General features: G+C 40.7%; 1 protein-coding gene across 6 annotated transcripts in view; it reads right to left on the bottom strand.

Annotated features, from left to right (window-relative positions):
* Window positions 1-1,715: 1,715 nt before the first annotated feature.
* The window catches only part of pcdh7b (protocadherin 7b), a 64,350-nt gene continuing 42,072 nt past the window's right edge, over window positions 1,716-23,993 (bottom strand). For 2 of the 6 annotated variants that reach the window (XM_077742153.1, XM_077742154.1), the window contains exons 3-4: window positions 6,233-6,251; window positions 4,858-5,004 (exon numbers count right to left, since the gene is read on the bottom strand). In XM_077742153.1, the coding sequence (XP_077598279.1) occupies window positions 6,235-6,251 (17 nt within the window). In that variant the 3' untranslated portion in view covers window positions 4,858-5,004; window positions 6,233-6,234. Of the gene's footprint in view, window positions 5,005-6,232; window positions 6,252-23,993 lie in introns of all 6 variants that reach the window. The other 4 variants (XM_077742151.1, XM_077742149.1, XM_077742152.1 and 1 more) reach the window with 3 other exon arrangements.

The following is a 23,993-nucleotide window of genomic DNA, read 5'->3' as shown; positions in this document are numbered from 1 at the left end:
GTGGCAGTAGCTGTGTCCACTCTTATTTGTTTTTGGTGTTTTATAGTTTTTTAAACGACGTTTTAGTATTTTTTAATACATTCCTTTACTTACTTTACTCTATACTTTATACTTTGATGATGAGAGATGAGCAAGTTAATACTTAAGTCGTTTTTTCTCTTTGTTTCATATGTACTGTTAACGGATGCACTTTTTTATATCGTATCGTATACATTTTAATATTTCCTAATACATTCCTTTACTTACTTTACTCTATACTTCTTATTTTAATGATGAGTGATGAGTATGTTAATACTTTAGTCCGTTTTTTCTATTTATATTTCATATGTACTCTTAACGGAGGCACTTTTTTATATGTATCCTATCATGTGCTGACCCATCTGTCCAATTTTTAAAGTCAATATGGCCCCCTGTCCCAAAACTTTGCCCACCCCTAGCTTATTTTCTCCATTACTTGTACTTTTTGAAGTCTTGACTCACCCATTCAACGTCATTGGCAGCCATTTCTAATGTAAAAACCCAGTTTACACCACATATAAACATGTATATTTCTCTCTACTCCAAAGATTCTACTCCGAACAAGGTTTGTATCTCATGTAAATACCTAAACATGTATTATTCATAAACAAAGTGTCACCTGCAGCGTGGTGTCGGTTTGCAATTTTACCGGCCGCCTGTGGTTGGTTGAAAAGATCACAGAGGGATCTATACTTGCCAGTAGTATTTGTTTATGTATGAACACATGTTACAGTCACGTACAGCTCTCATTAAATACTTTGGCTAGCTAAAGTAGCCCAATAGGAAGCAAATATCAGGCGGCGTCTTGCGGCGTTTCGAACCTGTTGGCGTCTTTCGCCTCTGGCTTGGATTTACACACCAAAAAAAACATAGATCACCTTCAGAAAATTCATGAGTAGCCCAAGGAAAGGGAGTAAAACTGTCAATATGGAAGAATGACTAGCGTTAGGCTAACGTTATCAGTGGCTAGATACTCAAGGTGACCCGGGTTGAAAATGGGATTACACTGCGCCTTTACATTTTTACCGTTTTATCAGGTTTTGGGTAGGTGGGATTTGTTTTGGGCAAAAAAATGTGACCCCGTTTTGGACTTAGCCTCGTAGCTATTTGCTAGCTAGTGGTTTCCATGTGACCGATTTGTGCCACTAGCTATTTCTGCGCCTTAATTATATTTATCGGATTCACTCACTGTTTTATTCATTCAAAAAAAACATCATTTGCATTGATTGCCCACACATTAACATTCAAATTAATTCTAATTTGTTTTAATTCCCTCCTCCCTTCTCATCTTAAAAACATGGCCACCCGCTGCTTATTCCAAAGCAAGGAAATGACTGACGTTAGCATATCAAAAAAACATGATTTCTTAGAAGTGCTGATTAAAAAAATGGCTGTTAACTCTTGCTAGTAATAGCTGATTAATGTAACTCATGTTATTTTTGTAAGGAAATCTTGAAAGTCAGAATTTATAAGGGTAATATTTCTATTGCGGGATTGCAAAACTGCTAAGAATTCATTTAAAGATATTTTATTAGTAATAAACAAGGAAATGACAGCCAATCAGTCAACTTTTTTAGCTCTGCGTGTTATAAATATTAGATTTCTTGGTATATTAAATGTAATTTTCCTGCAGTAGCAAAAAGAAAACTATTTTATTTTACAGAAAGTAACAAAACTTGAAGCAAAACACAGTGAATCTTTACCATGTTATATTTTTAATTTTTGCAGGGACAAAATGGCAAGCGATTTTATTTACACAAACCTGTACAAAAGCAAATGAACGTACATAAAATATCTCATAAATAGAAGTGGACTTGCGTTGGATACACGTTGCCATGTTCAGCCAAGCTGCGTGCATAGTGACTCGTTTTTTGAACCGTGAGACGTCAAGGTTCCTTCGTTTCTAGCTAAAAACCTCCCAAGTCGCAGGACAAATAGCAATGGTTAATATTACAAATCTGGTTACACGAGAGTTGCGTGGAGTTGAACCGTTGCGTTATTTACGTTTTTTTTTTAGATTTTCTACCACGTTACCTTTCTATGTCTCTATATTCGATCCTAGAGCGTTTTTTTTCATGCATTTTGGCTTCCTTGTCACTTTATAAGGGAGCTAAACGGAATATGGTATTGATATCGGTCAGTGTGATTGACAAGTTGGTAGTCTGAAGAATTATTACATCTAATAAAGGGGGAAAATATGTTTTTTGGGGGCTAATAACTGCATAAGTTGATGGAGAGAGTGGTTGTTTGGAGTTGTTGGGAGTTGTTTGGAGTTGTTTGGAGTTGTTGGGAGTTGTTTGGAGTTGTTTGGAGTTGTTTGGTGTTGTTGGGAGTTGTTTGGGGTTGTTTGGAGTTGTTTGGAGTTGTTTGGAGTTGTTTGGAGTTGTTTGGAGTTGTTTGGAGTTGTTTGGGAGTTGTTTGGAGTTGTTTGGAGTTGTTTGGAGTTGTTTGGAGTTGTTTGGAGTTGTTTGGAGTTGTTTGGAGTTGTTGGGAGTTGTTTGGAGTTGTTTGGAGTCGTTTGGAGTTGTTTGGAGTCGTTTGGAGTCGTTTGGAGTCGTTTGGATTCGTTGCTTGCTAACTTTTTGCACCCAGTAGCCATTTTGCATCGTTATCTCAAAGTATCAGCACTTAGGAGTTAAGTACTGTGTATTTTTAGGATATAAATACGATATCAGTCAGTGTGATTGATGAGTCTGTAGTCTGAAGAATTATCTTAGCTAATAAAGGGGGAAAATACATTTTTTGGACTAATAACTGCATAAGTTGATGAAAAGTGATCGTTTTGATCCATTGCGTGCTAACCTTTAGTACCCATTAGCCGTTTTGCATCCTATCAGCACTTAGGAGTAAAGTACTGTGTATTTTTAGGATATAAATAAGAATAAGGTCTAGATTTGACGTGATTGCACCAGAAACAACGAACCACAAACCATAATTCATTCGTACCGGCGCCGATTGCCAACTTTTTGAACCTCGTTTCTTTACGTGGGGAATGAATTCAAGACATCTGACACGCGTCCTGGAAAAAAAACAACATACCGATTGGTATAAAAAAGGCACAATTGCAATTTTGCATTCACTCTACCATTTTTTTTCCCGTCTTTGTTCAAAAGCGCTAAAGATAAAGAGCCTGAAAAAAATCGGAGTGCAATCCCTCCATCATTAAAGTGACCCGCTCGTTTAAAAACGCCGGGCGAATTTAGGGCGATATTGTAAAATACCCAAAAATAAGAGAAACCCATGTTGGCTACTAAGTTGTACTACACGGCTAATGTTTCATTAGTTATAACGTAAGCAAGCAACAAGGTGGATTTCCAAAGTTACAGGGCTATTTTTTGTACATTTCGTCTTGTCTTTTTTTCTAGTTTTTCTTCTTCTTCTTCCTTCTCGTTAAGCGAAGTAAGTTCCATAAAGCGTGCAGTAAAAAAGTAACTACTCATGTATACAATTGATATAGTATAGGAGCACTGTCTTCTGACCACAGGTAGTACTTACAGATTATAGAGAGTCAGAATGCATAAATTGCAATTCCGATCAATTCCAAAAGGGCTGGATTAGCAAAAAAATCCCAAATAAAATGCGCTATTTTTTAGTCAATGCTATTCACAATAATCCCGAACACCCGGTGGAATGTTTAAGTACAACATCTGGGAATAAAATGTAAAGGATTCCAATCTCAACAAAAAAAATCAATCATTCGTTGCTATTTTTTTTCGTTTACATTCGACGAATGCCGGCGTGGAAGAATTTGAAAAATGAAAAACCACGGGATGGATGTACCAAGTTGACACCATGATAATTATTGCTCAGTCTACCCCACGTTTAAACCGGTAAAACAATAAAAAAGGTCAAATGATTTCCCTTTTTCGGATCTATTTACCTTTAGCCTGTACATGTACGCTTCTAGGCTTGCACAAACTGGTTTACTGGGAATATATCTGTTAAATTTAGTCGTTAGCGTGACTAGATGTTCGATTATCACCGAGAAGCGTAGAGCGAAGGGCAGGGTTAAAAAAAAAACAACACAAAAACCAAAATAAATACAGTTCCAAGCTGTTCTGTACAATTTTTCAACGCGGGTACTTTTCAGAGGAGATTTGACAGCCTTTCTTTTTTGGTCCAAAAGTCCTTGGACGACTCGGTAAAAGTCCTCCCAAGTAAAGTTCCCGGTTCTCTTAGAAAAAGTCTTTTTACTTGTTGTTGTAGTCTTTGTTTCTGACTGTAGTCCTTGTGAAAGATGGGTGGGTGCATGCACGTAGCGTGTGTTTATACGGAAAACAAGTGGGGTATCGTACAGGCGGGCTATCAGGCAGCAGAGCGCTTAGCGAGAGCCCGACTCGCCGGATTGACATCCCAGTAGTAGCGCTTCGGAGAAAAGAAAAAGGCCACCATCTTTTTTTACTAATCTGGTCAAAGTCTTTGGACTGGTTCAAGTCCGATCTCGAGGGACGGGACGGCTTCACAGGTAGACCTCCCTTCGCGTGAGAGTACCGCAAGAGGCGGGTTTATACTCCCCGGTGGCCGCCATGGGGATTTCCTCGGCGGGGTGGCTCAGCATCTCCTCGGCGCCCCCGGGCAAGCCGTACGGAGGCGAACCGTAAGACGGGGAGCCGACAAAGGCCTCGTAGGAGGACGGGGAGGAAGCCATTTTCTTACCCAGTAGGTTGCGATTACGGTCGCCAAGGATGTGGTCGCCGTTAGCCACGGCCCCCACGGCCGCTACGGCGCCCATGGCGCCCATGGCGCCCATGGCGAGGGTCTCTTGGCTGCCAGGTTGATCTTGGCTGCTGCTGCTACTGCTGCTACTGCTGTTGTTGCCGCTCATGAAGGTGGAAAGCTTTGGCTGTTGGGGGGTGGTGGTGGACTTTGATGGCCGCCGCTCGGGCGACGTGCGGACTGGCATCCAGCAGGAGTCGGAGTGGCCGTACTCGTCGCATTCCCGGGTGCATTTGCCGGTCATGGCTACGTCGGGCAGTGGGCGTGAATCTAGAGAAGGCAAAACAAAGCGTTAGGCTATTTTTTGGCTCCATTTTGCAAACGTGTTGGATATTTTATGATGAATGAATATCTAAAAGTGGACTGTGTTAAGTGGTGGGCGGAGTGTGAAGGCGGTGGGTGGCTGCAATTGGTTTTTTTACCCGTGTGGCTGTGTGGGTTTTTAACTTCTGTTGGTTAGTTATTGGATTTGATCTGAATTCTGTGCATGTTGTGAACCCCGACTAACCTACGTTGTAAATCTTTTTGTTGGAGGGAGGCGGCTTGCTATCGGCTTCTTTTGTAGTCCAGAGAGACCGCTCCCCTAACTAAAGTACTGTGTAACGAATCAGGGTTTCAAATCGATCACTTTTTTTCGTTGTTTCTAGTGCGATCACGTTTCAGACAAGTCAAATCTTGACCTTATTCTTATTTATATCCTAAAAATACACAGTACTTCACTCCTAAGTGCGGATACTTTGTAAGATAAGGATGCAAAACGGATACTGGGTGCGAAAAGTTAGCAAGCAACGAATCAAAATGAATAAAAATGAATCAAAACGTTTCCAAACTAATCCAAACGACTCCAGACGACTCCAAATGATTCCAAACGACTCCAAACGAATCCCAAAACGAATCTCCAAACGTATCCCAAACGAATCCCAAACGAATCCCAAACGTATCCCCCAACGAATCCCCAACGAATCCCCAAACGAATCCCCAAACAAATCCCCAAACGAATCCCAAACAAATCCCAACAAATCCAAACGAATCAAAACACATCCCTCAATTTGCATTCAGAAACCTTCCTTATCTTCTGATTGACAGCTGGCAATCACGTCTTGATCTAAGTAGCTTTAAAGATTTGTACGGCTCAAACATCCTGCTATTCTTTTAATCCACTAATTAGGGTTTTAACCAATTACCTAGCTTAGCCACGGCCTCCAGATTAGCGATTGTGTTATGAGAGCCTTTAAAAGACTTTGCCGACTCATCGACGAGACAAACAACAAAGCGGGAGGGACGGTGGACTTTTTTGCGACGCTTTGCCGTATGACAAAAAAAACGACATGTTTTTATTCCTCTTTTACGTGATGTTTGATGTTGGTTGCTCATGAAAGGATGCATGGGAAATCAAATAAAAAACAAGCAACGGCGGGCGGGAAGTGCAAAGCAAGCCAAGCATGCCTTTTGCCCAAAAAAAACAACAAAAAACAAAAGAGTTGGTTTGGCGGCTTACTTTTAATGCTCTTTTTCTCCTGTAAAAGAAAGAATACAGAACAGACATCACTTGTTCTGTTTGTCACAAAGTATTTGCTGCATTTTATCATCCAGGGATTGGTCACCACAGGGAAAACAGGCAAGAATAAATCTAAAGTTTGTCTCGAGTGCCATTCCTTTGCCGCTAATCTAACCCAAAACAAAACTCTGCTAGCCAAAATCCAACTGTTTTTTAGCGTAAGCATATCCGAAAACCCGTTTTTCTTCCCTTCTGTTTGAAATTCATTCACTGCCGTCCTCCCAATTCACAAAAATTGGACATTTTCACTAGAAATTGGCTTGGGAAGAGCTTAAAAGTTCTCAACTTGCCAAAGTAAAAGCGAAAAGATGTCAAGAAAATCAAAAGATGGAATGGAATGACATGACAAGTGATGCTCCCGCACTTTTAGTCACCCCCGCGCGCTAAAATGGCTATCACCCAGACAATCGGATACTGATTATACCGCTCACTTGAACCCACGACCCATCCATCGTCCGACCCTTTAGCCAACGTGCTACTTTCTAGCCCACGGCACCCTGCTACTGATTGCTCATCAAATTGTCACGTTGTTTGGCGAATATACACCAAAAAAGCAGCCATTTTTATAGCTAACATCGTCTAGAATAGCTAATTTGGTTCCGTACCGATTTTGCGTTGTTTTAGTGCTTAAAGTAACGCGAATTTGAGACTTAACGAAAGCTAATTCTTCCATAAATGGCGGCTATATTTACCCTTTTGCTTGGAAATTTGAATAGTTTATCACCAATAGATTTAGTTGATCAATGAAGTATTGTTGACATCGTCTTACGCCGCCAGGAAAAGTAGTACCTTGTCACCTCTGTACTAATTTAGTATTTCAAGTGTACTTTCAAGCTCTTTTCTATTCAATAATTAGGACAGGGAAAAGAGAGTGCTCTTTTGTCACTCACACAATCAACCACTATACGACAAAGTATGCGGGGGGTGCCGTTAAAAAGCCCAGCAAAGAAAATTCCTCTACCCTCAGGGAAGGCGGTTTTAGAGAGGTTTTTTTTGTTGCTAAAATGGCTGCCCCGGCATAAAATAACGTAGCCTCAGACGTCCGTCTGTCCGTTCGCACCGGGATGCGGGGGTGACGTGGCGAAGAGAAGTAAAGGGGAGTGACAAGCAGTGCGGTCAAGGACCGGGTGATGCGGCAGTGGTGGATTGAACCGAGAAGACAGCGCGGTCGCCTCCGGGGACGTCACGGGACAAACGTGCCGCCAAAAGAGAGCCGAGGAAGAGGAGGGAGGAAGGATCGGGGTCGGACTTTGACAAGGAATCGTATCGGGCGCCCGATAAATCCTGACGTCTTCTCATACGGGATCTTATCAATCCGTTTACGAGTACTAGACAGTTTGGGGTTGCGTTTAAAGACTTGGACTGAGTTAGGAAAGGACTTTGGGGTCTTGGCAAGACTTTTAGGACATTTTAAGAATTAGATATTTGTTAACAAACCCTCTGGAAGGGTAAAACAAAGTCTTTGATTGACTAAAACTCCGCCTACTTGTCCCAAGAAAGCTCTCAAATACTTTAAAATGTAATTTAGCCACGAGCGCCAGATTCCGATGTTATAGTCCGTAAAAAAATGCCACGTTTGAGTTCATTTATTGACAACAAGACACACTTTACTTTGAGAAGACAAAGAACAACATGTAATGGAGGGTCGGCGTGTATTTGGAAAATGGCAGGGCTACTTTGGAGCTTGTGTGAGTGTTTGCGTATTTCCCCTTTTTAGCGTTTTCTTCCAAAAAAAAGTTGCTTTACTGTAGTAACAGGTTTTGTCCCTGATTTTCTTATCTGCTTTACCCAGGTTTTCTGGCACAATAACTACTTTTAAGCTGTCAAATTCTAATTTCTATTAAATGTCGCTTTGAAAATGAAGCGGAGACTCTGAATAGGTGTTTGCTAGCTGCTTAAATCCATCAATTTTGCAACAATTCTCCCAAAAAAGGAACATTTGACATCTTCTACGGGTGACAGATAGTAAAACTGATGAGTTGCGAACAAATAAGCCCCTCCCCCTCATGTAAAATGTCCCCGGGGGGTGAAAAATCATCCGTCTGGGTTTGCTTCTTGTGTGTTTTCCCCGCGCCGATTTGATGTGAAAAGACTCGTCTGTTATGATATTGTAATGAGATGACATTTGCCCCGGGTAACCTGAAAAATGATCAGACGGCTTCCCTCAAGGGCCGACCGACGCCGACTAGGAAAGTGTTGAAAATAAAGCGCTTGATAAAAACGCTAAAAGGATGTGTCAGTCAGCAAACAGGTTCGTCTTTAACGTATCCTTGAGCCTGACCGGGATGCCCTTGTCGTTTCAAATACAAGAAACACCAGTAATTTGCACTCATCTTTGAAAACATACAGAGAGTATCTTAAATTGCTCAGGGCGGGAGTAGGGGGGTCTTTGATTGGTCTTTGATTTCTTAAACGTCTTCAAACTCCGATAATGCTGAGGTGTATCGGATTATGGCAAGATTGGTCGCAGTCTGTCCCCTCCTTGTGAGCAAACGTTTGGTTGCCGGTCAAATGTACTTAGATATTAAACAGTACTTAGATATTAAACCCTCTGATGAATGTAATATTGAGAGCAGATTTCAACAGTACTTGGATATTAAAGAGTATTTGGATGTTAAACAATATTTGGATATTAAACAGTAGTTAGATATTAAACAGTACTTCGATATTTAACCCTACTTGGATATTAAACAGTACTTGGATATCAAACAGTACTTGGATATTAAACAGTACTTAGATATTAAACAGTAATTAAATATTAAATAGTACTTAGATATTAACCACTACTTAGATATTAAACAGTACTTAGATATTAAACACTACTTACATATTAAACAGTACATAGATATTAAGCAGTACTTGGATAGGAAACAGTACTTGGATATTAAAAAGCGCTTGGATATTAAACAGTACTTACATATTTAACCCTACTTAGATATTAAACAGTACTTACATATTAAACAGTACTTAGATATTAAACCCTACTTAGACCAAAGGGACCAAAAGACCGGCGACCAAACGTCTGTCCACACCCCTTCCCCAATAATTCCACCCCTTCCAACCAAGTAATACGAATAGGTAACCCCTTTAAGCCCAAATTCATCCGTAGGAGTACTTGCAAACACCCCAAAGGTTGTAACTTGGCAAGAACTGGTATTAAAGTGGGTCTTTTAACTGGTCCACTGGTCCCGTCCCCTTCAATTGACATCCACAAGAAGCATTTTCATGGGTGTGTGTTGGCCAGAAATGCACCTGACCCGCAATGTCCTGTCAAAGCATCCGAAACAGGCAGCAGCCTCTCGCTCCGTTGACTTCCATGACATTTACATAGCGCACTAGCTAGTTTCCAAATCCCCCCCGGGGCTGTACCAGACCTCAAATTTTAGGACAGTCTTCCCCCTCAATCAATCTCTAGACTCCTCCTACCTTACCTTACCACCAAACATGTATCTAGTCCCACTACCCTGGGCTTTTATAGGATAAAATCCAGCCCCCCGTCCCTATTGCCCGTTATTTTGCGCCTCTTTACTGGCTTAGCTTTTTCTTATCTAATCCGACATTGATGTTTGCGTTCCCTCGTTCTGTCTATCAAAGCTCACCTGCTCTTTTGTCTTGCCTAATCCGTCCTCTCATGCTGGCTCAATCTCCCTTTTTGAAAATGTTCTCTCCACCGCACCCGCGTTTTCTCTCATTATCTGCCCGGGCTTGTGTGTGTACTGATCGGACAACGATTCCCAATTGGAAAATTCATGAGATTGATCCATTTTCTAACAAGGGTGGGTCCTTTTTTGTCTAAGATAGCGAGTAGCGCCATTTTTTTTCACTACGGAAACCACCCTAGGGCGGCTAGACTCCTTAAGGCCGATCGCTTAACATGCACCGGGTCCGCTCCGACACCCCCGGGGGAGTTTAGCAGGGGCGAAAGGAAACGAAAGACCAGTAGGAGGCAGAATACTAATGGCAAGGCACTCTAGGATTTTAAAAAAAAACGGCAATTTCATTCAAGGCGGCAACTCAAGTACTGTACTTGGTGGTCTTGAAATGTTCACGTACGCTAGGCTAATATATGTATTTCGGTATTTTATAGAAGTATATGTTAGTTTTTTCTGTCGGGTACGTGCTAGAAATACTAAATGGACCAGAGTTGCTTTAAAAACGAGGCGTTTTTACTTGAATTTATGCAAAAAATGTAAAATTTGTTCATTTTTTCTTGATTAACTTGATTAATTCTCAGTTAAAATGAATTGGGTGTTAATGGCTGTCAATGGCAACAAAGGAGTTGTTGTCCTTTTGCTCCTCGGGAGGCCATCTTGATTGGGAGGGTGATGAAGAGGGGGCGCCATTAGTGTGATTAAAAGGACAGTAACAAATGAGTCTGGTAGCAGACATGTGATTATCGCAACATTATAGAGGCCACAGTTGACTTTGTCTCGTTAACCCTTGAAAATAACAACAAAAACCCTAACAAAAACCGCTAAAGACCTATAATGTTTGTAGTTTGATTTAAATGCTACCATATCGGCCTGAGTATAAGACGACCCTGAGTATAAGACGACCCAGAGTATAAGACGACCCCTCTTTTTGGAGAAAAATACTTTTTTGAGAACCAAATTTCAATTTTATACAGAAAATAATCAATAAAATGAAGTTTCTAACAATATATTTTAGAAAAAACATTGTTTTGCCTCTATCTATCACATCTAAACATATAAATATGCAAACTAAAGTGCAGTTCCGCTTAATTTCAATGCAAAACAAATCATTCCAAAACCCTTAATGCGACCTTTGAAAATAACAACAAAAAACCCTAACAAAAACCGCTCAATACCTATAACATTTGCAATTTGATTTGAATATTAATGTTTTGGCCTGAATATAAGACGACCCTGAGTATAAGACGACCTCTCGTTTTGGAGAAAAATACTTTTTGAACACTAAATTTCAATTTTCTACAGAAAATAATAAATAAAACAAAGTTTGGAACAATATATTCGAGAAAAAACATTATTTTGCCTCTATCTATCACATCTGAACATATAAATATGCAAACTGAAGTGCTTTTTGGTCTAATTTCAATGCAAAAAAACATCCGATTAATACAGGATAGTATAGTATTCAAAATATATTTGTGTCCTTCAACAATCAAGCAAAATTAGCGTCTTCTCTGACACAAAAATCTTTCCAAAACCCTTAAAGCGAAGTAGATAATGATGAATTGTAGTACATTTCAGTTTTCATTTTTCTCCCCTTCCCTCAGCTCAGTAATTGTCTTTCGCCGGTCCGTTTTTCCGCCCGACGTGAGCGCCAAAGTGGGCGTGGGGTCCTGCCCTTTTTGATGTTACGTCGCAGGAAGGAAGACGCTTCTATTTTTGCCGGCGTTCATTAATATTGGAAGTTCGAGAAAGCATTCCGTTATACTTTAGCAGACATATTTTTGACATCTCTTCTCGTACCGGTTGTGCGTGGCAGGTGCCGGCTCGGGTTTTTTGACTAAAACGTCTTGAACGTACGCCTCCCGGGACGAGTTGACGCGGGCCGAGGCGCAACTATAGCGCAAAATGTCAAGGTTGCTTTGAAGCTTTTAATTTGATGTCTTGTTGTGGCAGCTTGTCACCTCTCATACACGCCAGCAATAACGTGATGTTGGGGGAGGGGCTTAACTTCTCTTGGGGGCTTTAGGGAGACAGTGAAAGCTCTTCAAGCCATATTTCAATTATTTAAACACTGTGAAAATTCCTGAAATACTTTATTTCCCTTGTATTTTAACCCATGTTCGATCTGTTTGAACCAAAATGGCTGCTAATTGACACAGATTGGGCAAAATGATTGTTGTCAGTTGCACTAAAAAGGTTAAAATACCAATTGATTGCATCAAATTAAAGCCTATGTATTTGCTAAAAGCTAGCTTGCGGTTTATTTAAAAATAGCTCACTTTTATAGCAGATTTTTGGCTATAGTAGCTGATTTAAACATGACATGGTTTTTCATTTAAAAACATTACCCAGGTTCAGAAATAGCTAAAAACTGAATTATTCCCCAGTCCAGAAGCACAGATGTCAGATTTAATCGAGTCCATGTACAAAAACTGATAAAAAAATACAAGTAGCACTCTTAAAAACATCCTACCACTAAGAATCCAAGTACCGTATTTTCACGACTATAAGGCGCAGTGTATTATAAGGCGCACTGTCTATTTTGGAGAAAATTTAAGACTTAAGTGCGCCTTATAGTGGTGAAAATAGGGTAATTGCTATTGACTTCTAGGTATGAAGTACACAGTCACCTCTAGAGCCAGCCATTGTTGATGTTTTTGTATAAAATCTTGCAGTGGGGGAGGAGCTATATGATGGAAGATGTTGTAAACTAAGATGGCATCTGTATATTTAACAGTATTACTTCAGTTCAGGCGTTTGTGTTTTTTTAATATCCGACAGTGGTGGTTTTTCGTTTTTGGTTTTCAGTTTTCGTCCATATATAAGGCGCACTGGATTATAAGGCGCACTGTCTACTTTGGAGAACATTTAAGACTTTTAACTACGTCTATAGTCGTCGAAATACGGTACTTCTTTGTTCCCCAAATAATAAAAGTACCCTTTCTATTCTTCTACATGGACTTTAACCTTGCCATTCAACTTCAAATCCATAACAATACCTTCCGCCCAGCTCTTATCGAGTCTGTTCAGCCTCATTACGAGACCGCATCAGAAAAAGGGCGTGCGATCAATACCATTTAATTGCCCCCCCCCCCCTCCTGAGTACTAGATTAGTCCTTGGACGCAGACGTAGACGTGACGCGAATCCGTCACCACTGACGCAGGGAAAAGTCCACCCTGAATTGTTCCCATGGTACAACCGCCGTTGTCAAAACCACGAGACCAAACACCCCTCTTTTTTTGTAGAAAGGGAGGGGCCTAAATAAATCACAGGGTCTGGATTTGTGAGCAGAATGAGACGAAGACGCTTTAAGCTAGCACATATCTATTCCTGGACTGTATTTGTCCTATATTTTAAGAATGATGCCTTATAAGGACACAAGAATACTTTGACTGGTTTATAAAGAATTGAATTCACTACAAAAACTCATTCGTTGGCGTTTTTTAAAGGCTAGTTTATGACTTGGTAATTTAGCTTTTTGTTTGAAGGTATTTTTCATCACGTTTTTAGGCCCGCGGCGGATAAACGGGAACCAGAACAAATGGGCTATGAGCTTAGCGGATGCTCGCGGCGTTCTCCATTGATTTTCCCGCCGCCGGCGGAGACGTTTGTGACAGGGCGCCTCCTCCCCCTTCGGGTTATTGATTTGATTTACCCAGTGTGGGTGCGTAAGGGGGTCTTTTTTTTGGTAGAAACAGTAGGAACACTACCCCATTAGTTGTAATCTCTGTAAAGTCAAATCTTGTCAAGTAGTAGCTGTCAATCCTCAGATACTTTCTTACACATTTTCCAGACTTTAACTTGCAGTTCGGCCTTCAATTTATTGCGATAATCCCGTAGCCCCGTACCCCCTTTAGCCACGTAGCTTCGTCTTCCCGGCGGACTTTTTTAGAGGTCAGTGAAACCTTTTGAACTCCTCACTAGGGTCCGGTACTTCTCTGTACACGATATTTCACAGTGACAGAAGGACTTGACAGCAGGGGTTTTAAGTGTTACCCTTTTATTTATTTATTTGAAATAACTCTCTGTGAATATACTGGTGGTTTTTCTTGCCAATTTGTAACTGAAACGTGCAAAAAAGTTGCAATTTTTCGGATCTTTTGACATATTACTTGGCCGGTTTTGACCCTTTTGGCGGAGTTGAACCGCGTTCCTCCCCCGTTTCTGAGCTTTGTCCTTATTTGGGTAAAAGCCCCGGGATTCTTATGTACTACATCATTTTTTCTTGCTCACAAGGAGCCAAAAAAACGGAGAAAAAGTTGTAAAAGGTTGTCTCCTTACTTGGTCCGACCTTCCACAAAGTTAACCCGAAGTCATGTTTAAACAAGTTGGAAAGAACAGCTTGTTTTTTTTGGCAGCGATTGTGAATCTCCAAACAACTCAGGCATGTTAGCTTTGGACGCCGCTGATGCGGAAAGACGATCAATCCCGTTAAATCTCCCAGGAGTCGTACTCTTGCTTTTTGTTTTTCTTCTTTTATCTCTCTTTTGGGTGGCCATGGGTTGTCTTTTCATGTACCAATGTACCAATCCCGCCTTACTCTATCCACCAAGTCCTGATTAGTCCCTTTAGATTGATTTACTGTCTATTTAGATAGCTCAGTGGTAGGGAATCTATGGCTCAGGAGCCATATGTGGCTCTTTGGATGAGTGTATTTGGCTTTTTGCTAACCTGTGAGCTAAAATATGGAAATCCCTAGTGACAAAACTGAGATATTACATCTAGAAGTACTTTAATCTTCATTTTTTTTGCTGTAGATCAGGAGTAGGGAACCTATGGCTCAGGAGCCATATGTGGCTTTTTTGATGAGTGCATTTGGCTCTTTGCTAACCTGTAAGCTAAAATATGGAAATCCCTAGTGACAGAACTGAGATATTACATCTAGAAGTACTTTAATATTCATTTTTTTGCAGTAGACTCTTCTGGAATGCTTCCTCTTATTGATTAGCAACAGTATAAGAATATTTTAAAGAAATATTCTTTTTTTCCACTTTAAGAGTACTGAAATTACAAAAATTTAAGGGTAACGCACTGGTTTACATGTATGTATTTTGACTTTGAAATTCGTAGTATGGCTCACAAGGAATAACATTAGAAAATATGATTTTTTTTTGTGGCTCTCTTTAGCAAAAAGCTTCCTTGTTTTTTTAATATCCGACAGGGGTGGTTTTTCGTTGTGTTTTGGTCCATATATAAGGCGCACTGGATTATAAGTCGCACTGTCTATTATGGAGAAAATGTAAGACTTTTAAGTGCGCCTTATAGTGGTGAAAATACGGGTTGAAAGCTGAGTCATGGTTCTTACACGGCTGTGATTCATCAGAGTTTTTTGTTTCTGGGTGGGTGGGGTGGAGTTAAAGAATAGATTTCTCTTTGCAGACGTGATCAATAGCATTCTATGAGCCCCGCGGCTAAAGCAATAGCTTGCTTGGCGGTTGAGGAGAAAAACCACAATACTTGATTGTCTCTGGGTTTTTCTCTCTCTTAGCTCTTTCCCCGTGGAAAAAAATCCGACAGGTTGCTTTGTGTCACATCTAAACAGCTGTAATTGAACGCGTGGCGTGCGGCGTCTGACAGTAGCCTTGTCATTGGCGCCCGCCTGATCACAGCCCAGCGAGTGGGAGATGCCACATTGTGTACAAAAGCACCATTTGAAATGAAGACGACGACGGCAGCGGCGTTGAGGCAGAGGGGGACAGACTCCTATCTCCGCTTGCCTTCTGTTATCTCCTTGGCTGCCCGCGTTTTTTCCACCCAAAAAAAAATGATTATTCAAAAGGCGCTGATGCAAAACCGCTCATTCTGCTTCGCCGTTGCTCCGGCGCTATCAGATCACGCGAGAAGGAACTGGGCACGCTCGCTTTCCCTTCGCTATTTTTCTACGCCGTAATCTCTGAGTGCAGCGCATCCGGGTGATTGTTTACCGTCACGCCATTGACTTTTTTTGTTTGTCGGTATCCCTTTCCCCAAAAGCCACCTGATGGCACCCATCGGTATTGCTGGTAGTTTTCGAATAGGCCGCAAATGGGTGCTCGGGCGTTTGGTTGCCGGTCTTTTGGGGGGCCGGTCTAATGGTGGTAGAGAGTTTACTGTTGAAAGCAGCTCGCAGAATTATAGTCATGAGAGAGTTTAATATCCAAGAGAGAGAGAGTACTTAATACCTAAGAGAGAGAGAGAGAGTACTTAATAGCTAAGTACTGTTTAATATCTAAGAGAGAGAGTTTAATATCTAAGTAGTGTTTAATATCCAAGTAGTGTTTAATATCAAAGTAGTGTTTCATATCCAAGTAGTGTTTAATATCCAAGTAGTGTTTAATATGCAAGTAGTGTTTAATATCCAAGTAGTGTTTAATATGCAAGTAGTGTTTAATATGCAAGTAGTGTTTAATATGCAAGTAGTGTTTAATATCCAAGTAGTGTTTAATATGCAAGTAGTGTTTAATATCCAAGTAGTGTTTAATATCCAAGTAGTGTTTAATATCCAAGTAGTGTTTAATATGCAAGTAGTGTTTAATATCCAAATAGTGTTTAATATGCAAGTAGTTTTTAATATGCAAGTAGTGTTTAATATGCAAGTAGTGTTTAATATGCAAGTAGTGTTTAATATCCAAGTGCTGCTTAATATCTAAGTACTGTCTAATATCTAAGTACTTTTGAAACAGGCTCTCAAAATTATATTCATGAGAGAGTTTAATATCTAAGAGAGGAGTTCAATATCTAAGTACTGTTTAATATCCAAGTACTGTCTTTATCTAAGTACTTTTGAAACTAGCACTAGAAAAATTATATTGATGAGAGAGTTTAATATCTATTCTTTTTAACAGTACTTAGATATTAAACACTACTTAGATATTAAACACTACTTAGATATTAAACTCTCTCTCATGAATATATTTTTGCGAGTTGGTTTCAACAGTAAACTCTCTGTCACCATTGGACCGGCCACCAAACGTCCAATCACGGCTACATTGACTATAACAACCCATGGATTTGTTCAAAAAACACAGCCCAGGCACCTGCTTTCTTGACCCCTCGCCCGTCACCAACGACGTGCTTAAACCGCTAACGCTAATGACGGCAATCAAAACAGGTCCGCTAATGCAGTTAATAGTGATGATAGAGCTAATGAGGACACTTGCTACCTGAGAGGCTGTTTGCTAAATCTGTTTTTCTAGCCGCCGCCCCCCCGGGAACGCCGATAAGAGCCCCTGATATCCTGTGGCGTTGATCCCCAGGTGCTAAGCTAACATCCCGGGCTGTCCTCTGCAATGGAGGAGCGCTAAAATACACGGGTAATTAAAGGCAGGGGGGATGAAGCAACTCCAAGAACCCCTCGGGGGGGTCTCAATGACGTGCGCTGAAAGGTCGTTCGTATGTAAATGGCCGTTCATTTGGGATTGATGACATCATGGCAAAATGATAGGTCGCAATTGAAGGTATCTTGAAGGTTTATCAGTGTGTTAATTTGCATTATGTTGATTAATATTGCAAAATTTTAGTAGTAAAAGCAGTTATTTACAGTGTTTTAGACACGTGTCTGTTATTTCTATTGCTTTTTAACTCCGCCCCCTCCCCCCAGGTAATTAATTTTTAACCATTTTATACCAAAACGCAATTAAATGTCACTTTCCAGACTATAATTGAACTAATTCATCAACTAAATTCCTTTTAAATTAAAAAACTAAAAGCTTTTTGGGCCGTTTAATGCGTTCAATGCGATCGATGACATCATCAAAAAATGATAGGTCGCTATAGCTGTATCTTGAAGGTTTATCAGTTCACTAATTTCTGTTTTGTCGATTAATATTGCGTAATTTCCTTACAAAATAGTACAAAAAACAACTATTTTGCCAAGTTTACACCACTTTTTTAGATTTTCCGTTATTTCTATTGCTCTTTAACTCCGCCCCTTCCCCCGACTAATTGATTTTTAACCATTTTACCCCGAAACACAATTAAAAACCATTTTCCTGACCTTAATTGAATTCATTCATCAACAAAAATCCTTCCAAATTAAAAAAAAAAACCTTTTTAGGCCTGATTAATCAAAACGAATTTAATACAACACTTGTAATTAATTAGATATTTTTTTTCCAAATGAAGTCACTCTTCTGGATATAAAAGAATGGAAATGCTTCCATTTTTTTATGTATTTTTTTTGCATGTCGGTAACGGAAACGTCCTGAAATGAGCGCTTAAGCCGGTGTCTTTTGAGAAAAGGCTATTTATACACCGTATTCGGCATGGCAACCGAGGGAAGGGATTACACCTTTTGTCACATTGAATCCCATTACTAATCTTCCACTATTGATTGGTCGCCGTTCTAAAACCCAAGCATCAGGGATCGCAATGGCGAGGACAAAGAAACCACGCTACAAAACCCCCCAAAAAACAAAATACAGCAACCAAAACAAATCAACACCCTTCCTGATTGGTCATTTTAAAAACATTTTCAGTAATTAAGTCCATCTCAGAGTTTTTCCACTTGGCGACCAGTCATTTTGACAGACTCAAAGATTCCCTAAGGAGTCAAAAAAAATGTCGATAAAGAGCTAAGCCCGTGACTCAGCCACCGGAGATAAAGGTCTTTTTCCACGGCCGCCATTTTGATTTCATCAACTCCCAAGCCAGCTAGGCCACTGTTTTTCCTTTTTCTGACGGCGACCTGCTTTTTCTCGTCCCTCCTAACGACCCCTGGCCGGCGGCGCCGGCGTATAAACGCCTCCGCCTCGCGCCGCCTTCACGCAGGCTCGCCGCGGCCGTAAAATTTGAATATGCAAACCCGGGTGCCTTCACGTATGGCGGAGTAAGCACTAATGAGCTCGTTGCCTCTACAGTCCGATCCCTCAAGCGTATATCGCGCCATCCCAGTCGCCCTCTTCTCTAGACTGCTACGTCCCCCCCCCCCCCCCGAATGGCGCCATTGGACATTTTTGCAATTCCTCTCTTTATCTTGGGCGCCTGCTTTTATATTTTCTTTCGCTCCCTTGAGATTTAACCTCGGATCTTCTGTACGTTTGTTTGCACCGCCGTTGTTGTTGGGGTTAGCTCAGGACTTGGGAAAGCTACGTTAGAAAATGTCAGCGCCCTCTGCTGGACAGCAAACTTGAAGAAACAAAACTATAACTAGTGTAAAAATTGTTTTTTTGTACAGTTTCTCTAGAGTGATCACCATCAGAGCCCTTAGCGTTGAATTTGGTACTACGTTTGGTACCTGGACGTTTGGTAACTGGACAGTTGGGCTCTGGACGTTTGGTAGCTGGACAGTTGGTAGCTGGACGTTTGGTAGCTGGGCGTTTGGAAGAAATAAAACCGTATGTAGCCTAAAAAATGTCTTTTTTTGGTACAGTCTGCTAGAACGATCACCATCAAAGCCTTTAGCGTTGAATTTGGTACTCGGGTGTTTGGTAGCCAGACGTTTGGTCCTCAGACGTTTGGTCCCCGGACATTTGGAACACAAACTTGAAGAAACGAACCATACGCAGCCTAAAAATTGTCTTTTTTGGTAGTCTGTTATAATGACCCCCATCAAAGACCTTAAAGTTGAATTGTCCTGTAAAAATAGCAAAGCAAAGGGGTTTCGTACCCCTGTAGTGGAAACCAGCCGCTCAGCCTATCGGGCAAAACGATAAAATGAACTCAAAGAGGCTTCTACCGATGTATTCCATTATTCCAACTTTAATTGGGTGCTCATTTTTTGGTGCTGAAGGGCTCCTTGATTAAAATGGACACTATTTTAATACCCCCCCCCCCTTAAAAAATGAACCCACCTCAATTAAACTCCAGGCCAGATTAGATTCATATCCTCTTTGCAGACCGTTATTTAGCCAATGAGATGAAACGGACTAAATCCGCCGTCCAAAAATACGTTAGAGGTTCCGGGGAGAAAAAAATGAACAAATATGGAAAGACTTCAATGACGTTAGCATTGGTTGAAGGTGAACGTGGGCGGGATAGCGTCGTTGACTTTGTGTCCAACCGAGACCCCCCTGGGAGGGAGTCTATTTAAAGGGGGGTGACGGACATCGGGACTCTGCTCATCAAGTGAGAGAAGTAGGGCAGGACATTTGCCGTGTTCTCCTTGTAAACCATCGTGTAGCTCAGAGACGCTAATGCTAACGCAGTAGTAGTAAGTATTAGTTGTTTTTTATTGAAATAAGGCTAAAAAATCATTATTTTGACGTAGAAATCGAGAATAGTGACAGATTTTGGAATCGTCAATCACATTGGACTGACGTCCAATCACTTTGCAGCATCTACCGATGACAAACTCATTTAAAATCCTCGCAAAAAGACGCCACCTGCTAGCGCCGAAAAAATTAATAACCCTGGATAAGCATCATATCTTCATTAGTCCAGATTAAATGAGTTAATCTAAATAGTTTGAGGCACTGTAATCAATTAATCATGATTAATTGCGTAGCCATATTTGTTCCAAAACGGTTCTTTACCTTTAAATTGAAAGGATTTTAGTATTAATTAGCCTTAGACATGTAATGTGTTAAAAATATCCAGCCTTTCGTCAAATGTATGTCACGCAGGTACTTTGGCGCATCTTTTTTCTGGCCCGTAAAAAAGCGGTGCCGCCCTCACCTAGCGAGCCGGCCACGGCTCGTTAGCCCTTCAACGAGGATGGCGCTTGACGCGTATTTACCGAAGCCGCGCAAACAAATGGCCCGCTTTGGCCGGCGGCGTCCCCTCTGGCCGTTTCACGACTCGCTCCCTTCCATTACGCCGCGGCCGGCGCCCCGTCTCTTTTTCATCCCCGGGTGGCGCCACGCCAGTCTGAAGCGATTAGTGTCATACCTCGCTCGCTATGAGCCCAAAACATGGGGGAGGTCTTCTTTTCATTCCCACATAATCGTCTTCACCTTTTCTGGTTCTGGCTTTGGACCAAGAAGTCCGTTTCTTAGGCTGCTTGGACGTTTGGTCGCCGGTCTTTTGGTCGCAGGTCAAATGGTGACGGAGTTTACTGTTAAAGCCAGCTCTCAAACTTATATTCATAAGAGACAGTTTAATATCTAAGTACTGTTTAATATCAAAGTACAGTTTAATATCTAAATCCAGTGTAATATCCAAGTAGTGTTTAATATCCAAGTAGTGTTTAATATCCAAGTAGTGTTTAATATCTAAGTACTGTTTAATATCCAAGTACTGTTGAATATCTAAGTAGGGTTTAATATCTAAGTAGTGTTTAATATCCAAGTATTGTTTAATATCTAAGTACTGTTTAATATACAAGAAGGGTTTAATATCCAAGTACTGTTTAATATCTAAGTACTGTTCAATATCTAAGAGAGAGAGTTTAATATCTAAATACTGTTTGATATTGAAGTACTGTTTGATATCGAAGTACTGTTTAATATCTAAGTACATTTGACTGGCCACCAAAAGGGACCAAAAGACTGGTGACCAAACGTCCAGTCACGTTTTCGTAGAGGCTGAGGTTTTACGCTTAAAAAAGATGTATTTTTATTACTATCTTGGACTGTATTCATATTATTGCATACGGCAAAGTATGTTTATTTTAACCAATTGGCTGCTATAGAAGTCTTTTGTTATTATTAACCAAAATGTTTTTTTTGTTGTTACGGGTGCAATTTTAACGCATGAATTCCTCCAGAAATTTTCTCGTTTCAATCACAGAACTTTTAAACAACCAATCATTTTCCAGCACACCGATTAAACTCACTTTTTTTGGAGACCACACAACCGTAGATAAAAACATTTTGCCATTGTTTTTCTTACTTCACGCTTCATTCCCTTCTGTAAAATGTCCGCTCCATCAAGTTAAGAAAAATCTGCAGCGTAGCCCCGCCTTCTTTTTGCTACGGCAACGGCGAAACGCTCTGGTTTTCCCAGATTACACAGCCAAATATTTGGCTATTACGCATCCTATTTAGCCTGACTAAGCGTTTAAAATGAGGCGCCCAGGGACTCGTCTGAATAAATCAAGCCGGGAGAAAGACTAATGCGAAATGACGGCTGCGGCGCGCGGGGGGGAATCACGGCGCTCCCGCCACCTTGGGCACCGACACATTCAAAGTTGAAGTCGGCCTCAAATTAGTCTTCAAACGAGCTCCGACCAATCCCACGGACGCCGTTGACCTTTCCTACCCGGCGCCGTTTTCTAATTGAAACCTCCGGCGCCGTACTTTAAGAGCCGTGTGAGCCAAAATGGCCGCAAATATGTCCAGTTTCCGCTTTTCCCGAAGTTAAGGACACTCTCCTTAACAAAAAATGCAAAAAGGTAGCCCAAATAAATAAACGCCTTGACGCCACCAGGTCAAAACAACTTTGATTGACAGTTTCCGAACCAAAAGTTTATCTCTCCGCCCCAAAAAATCCCAAATACATTGACGTATACTTCAAAATTCTGTATGAAAATGTGTCAAATCTAATTGCCAGAACACAAAAAAATAAATAAGACGTACTAATACTCGCAATCCACAAAGGGAGGATTATAGTTCCAAACTAGAGCAAGCTAGGAAACAAAAATCAGTGGTACACCCGTCAGCTAATGTCTAATTATTCTTCTTAAAAAGTACCAGCCTTATTTTGCGGCTTACGTCGAGGGTAATCACTCCGTGGGCGACCTCTTCTTCTCTCCGTAATTCCGACAACTCATTGCTCAGATCAGCGTCAACAAAAGTCCAAACCGATCTTAAAATGGCGTAATATTTCACCTGTACATGCCTGAAAACGTCCCCCTTGAATTTTCACACATCCTCATGGCAACGCAACCCAATTTTACAGATGTCTCCAGTTATCGGGCTATTATTAGTCACAAAAGTAGCGGCGCCTACCTTTTCTAGCCTTCTAATTGGCCGCATGCGTTTCTCACCCGGCGAGTGATGACAATCTAACCTGCTTAGATGATTTTCTGAAGATTTTCCCTTCAAAATAAGACATTTGTACTCCCTATTAAAAATGGAGAGGAAAATTGGGAATCAGGGGAGGCTTATATGCGAGAAATTGTCATATTTGTACTCCCTATTTAAATTGGAGAGGAATATTGTGGTATTAGAGGCTTATATGTGAGAAATTGTCATATTTGTACTCCCTTTTTAAATTGGAGGAATATTGTGAGTTATTAGAGGCTTATATGCGAGAAATTGTCATATTTGTACTCCCTATTTAACATGGAGAGGAAAATAGTGAGTTATTAGAGGCTTATATGCGAGAAATTGTCATATTTGTACTCCCTATTTAAAATGGAGAGGAAAATTGCGAGTTATTAGAGGCTTATATGCGAGAAATTGTCATATTTGTACTCCCTATTTAAATTGGAGAGGAATATTGTGAGTTATTAGAGGCTTATATGCGAGAAATTGTCATATTTGTACTCTCTATTTAAATTGGAGAGGAATATTGAGTTATTAGAGGCTTATATGCGAGAAATTGTCATATTTGTACTCCTATTAGAAATGGAGAGGAATATTGTGAGGCTTATACGCGAGAAATAGTCAAATTAGACGATTTTTAAAGGCAATTTTAACGGCGACGTATATGCGCGTGGATGGAGAATAGGGTAACCCCCCCGACAAATATATATAGCCTAGCTTGAACTAGAAAAGTAGCACTATAGGAAAATAATCACCAAATTTTTACTGATAAAATCACCTGAATATTACTCCACTTTCAAACGGCCAGTTTCAGTTCAACACAAAAAAACAGGAGCATATTTTTTTAACCTCCGAGGAATTTCATTACCAAAAGGCGGTTAAAAAAATACCTCGGACGTTCCGTTTCATTAAGCCGAGTACTCTCGCCATATTTGTTTCTCATTATTTTCACCCTCTTATATTTGCGTCAGCCTCTCCTCAGATTAAAGCGCCGGCGCGCAATTAATCCGCCCAAGAAAAAAAAATGAAATAGCTCTCCTTTTCCTCACCCAAAAAAAACAACAAAAAACACACCGCCATGTTGAGTTCAGCCAAAAAACAGTTCGAAGAGGGATTACCGTCCACACGTATGTATTGACGTGGATTTGGACTTTGATTCCGTTAAAAAGGTCAATCCAGGAGCATTTGGGGGAATTGCTCCG

The sequence above is a fragment of the Stigmatopora nigra genome, chromosome 20 (genome assembly GCF_051989575.1).
Source record: "Stigmatopora nigra isolate UIUO_SnigA chromosome 20, RoL_Snig_1.1, whole genome shotgun sequence".
Taxonomy (NCBI): Eukaryota; Metazoa; Chordata; class Actinopteri; order Syngnathiformes; family Syngnathidae; genus Stigmatopora; species Stigmatopora nigra.
The sequence above is the reverse complement of the archived record's forward strand: the minus strand, read 5'-3'. Positions and strand labels throughout refer to the sequence as shown.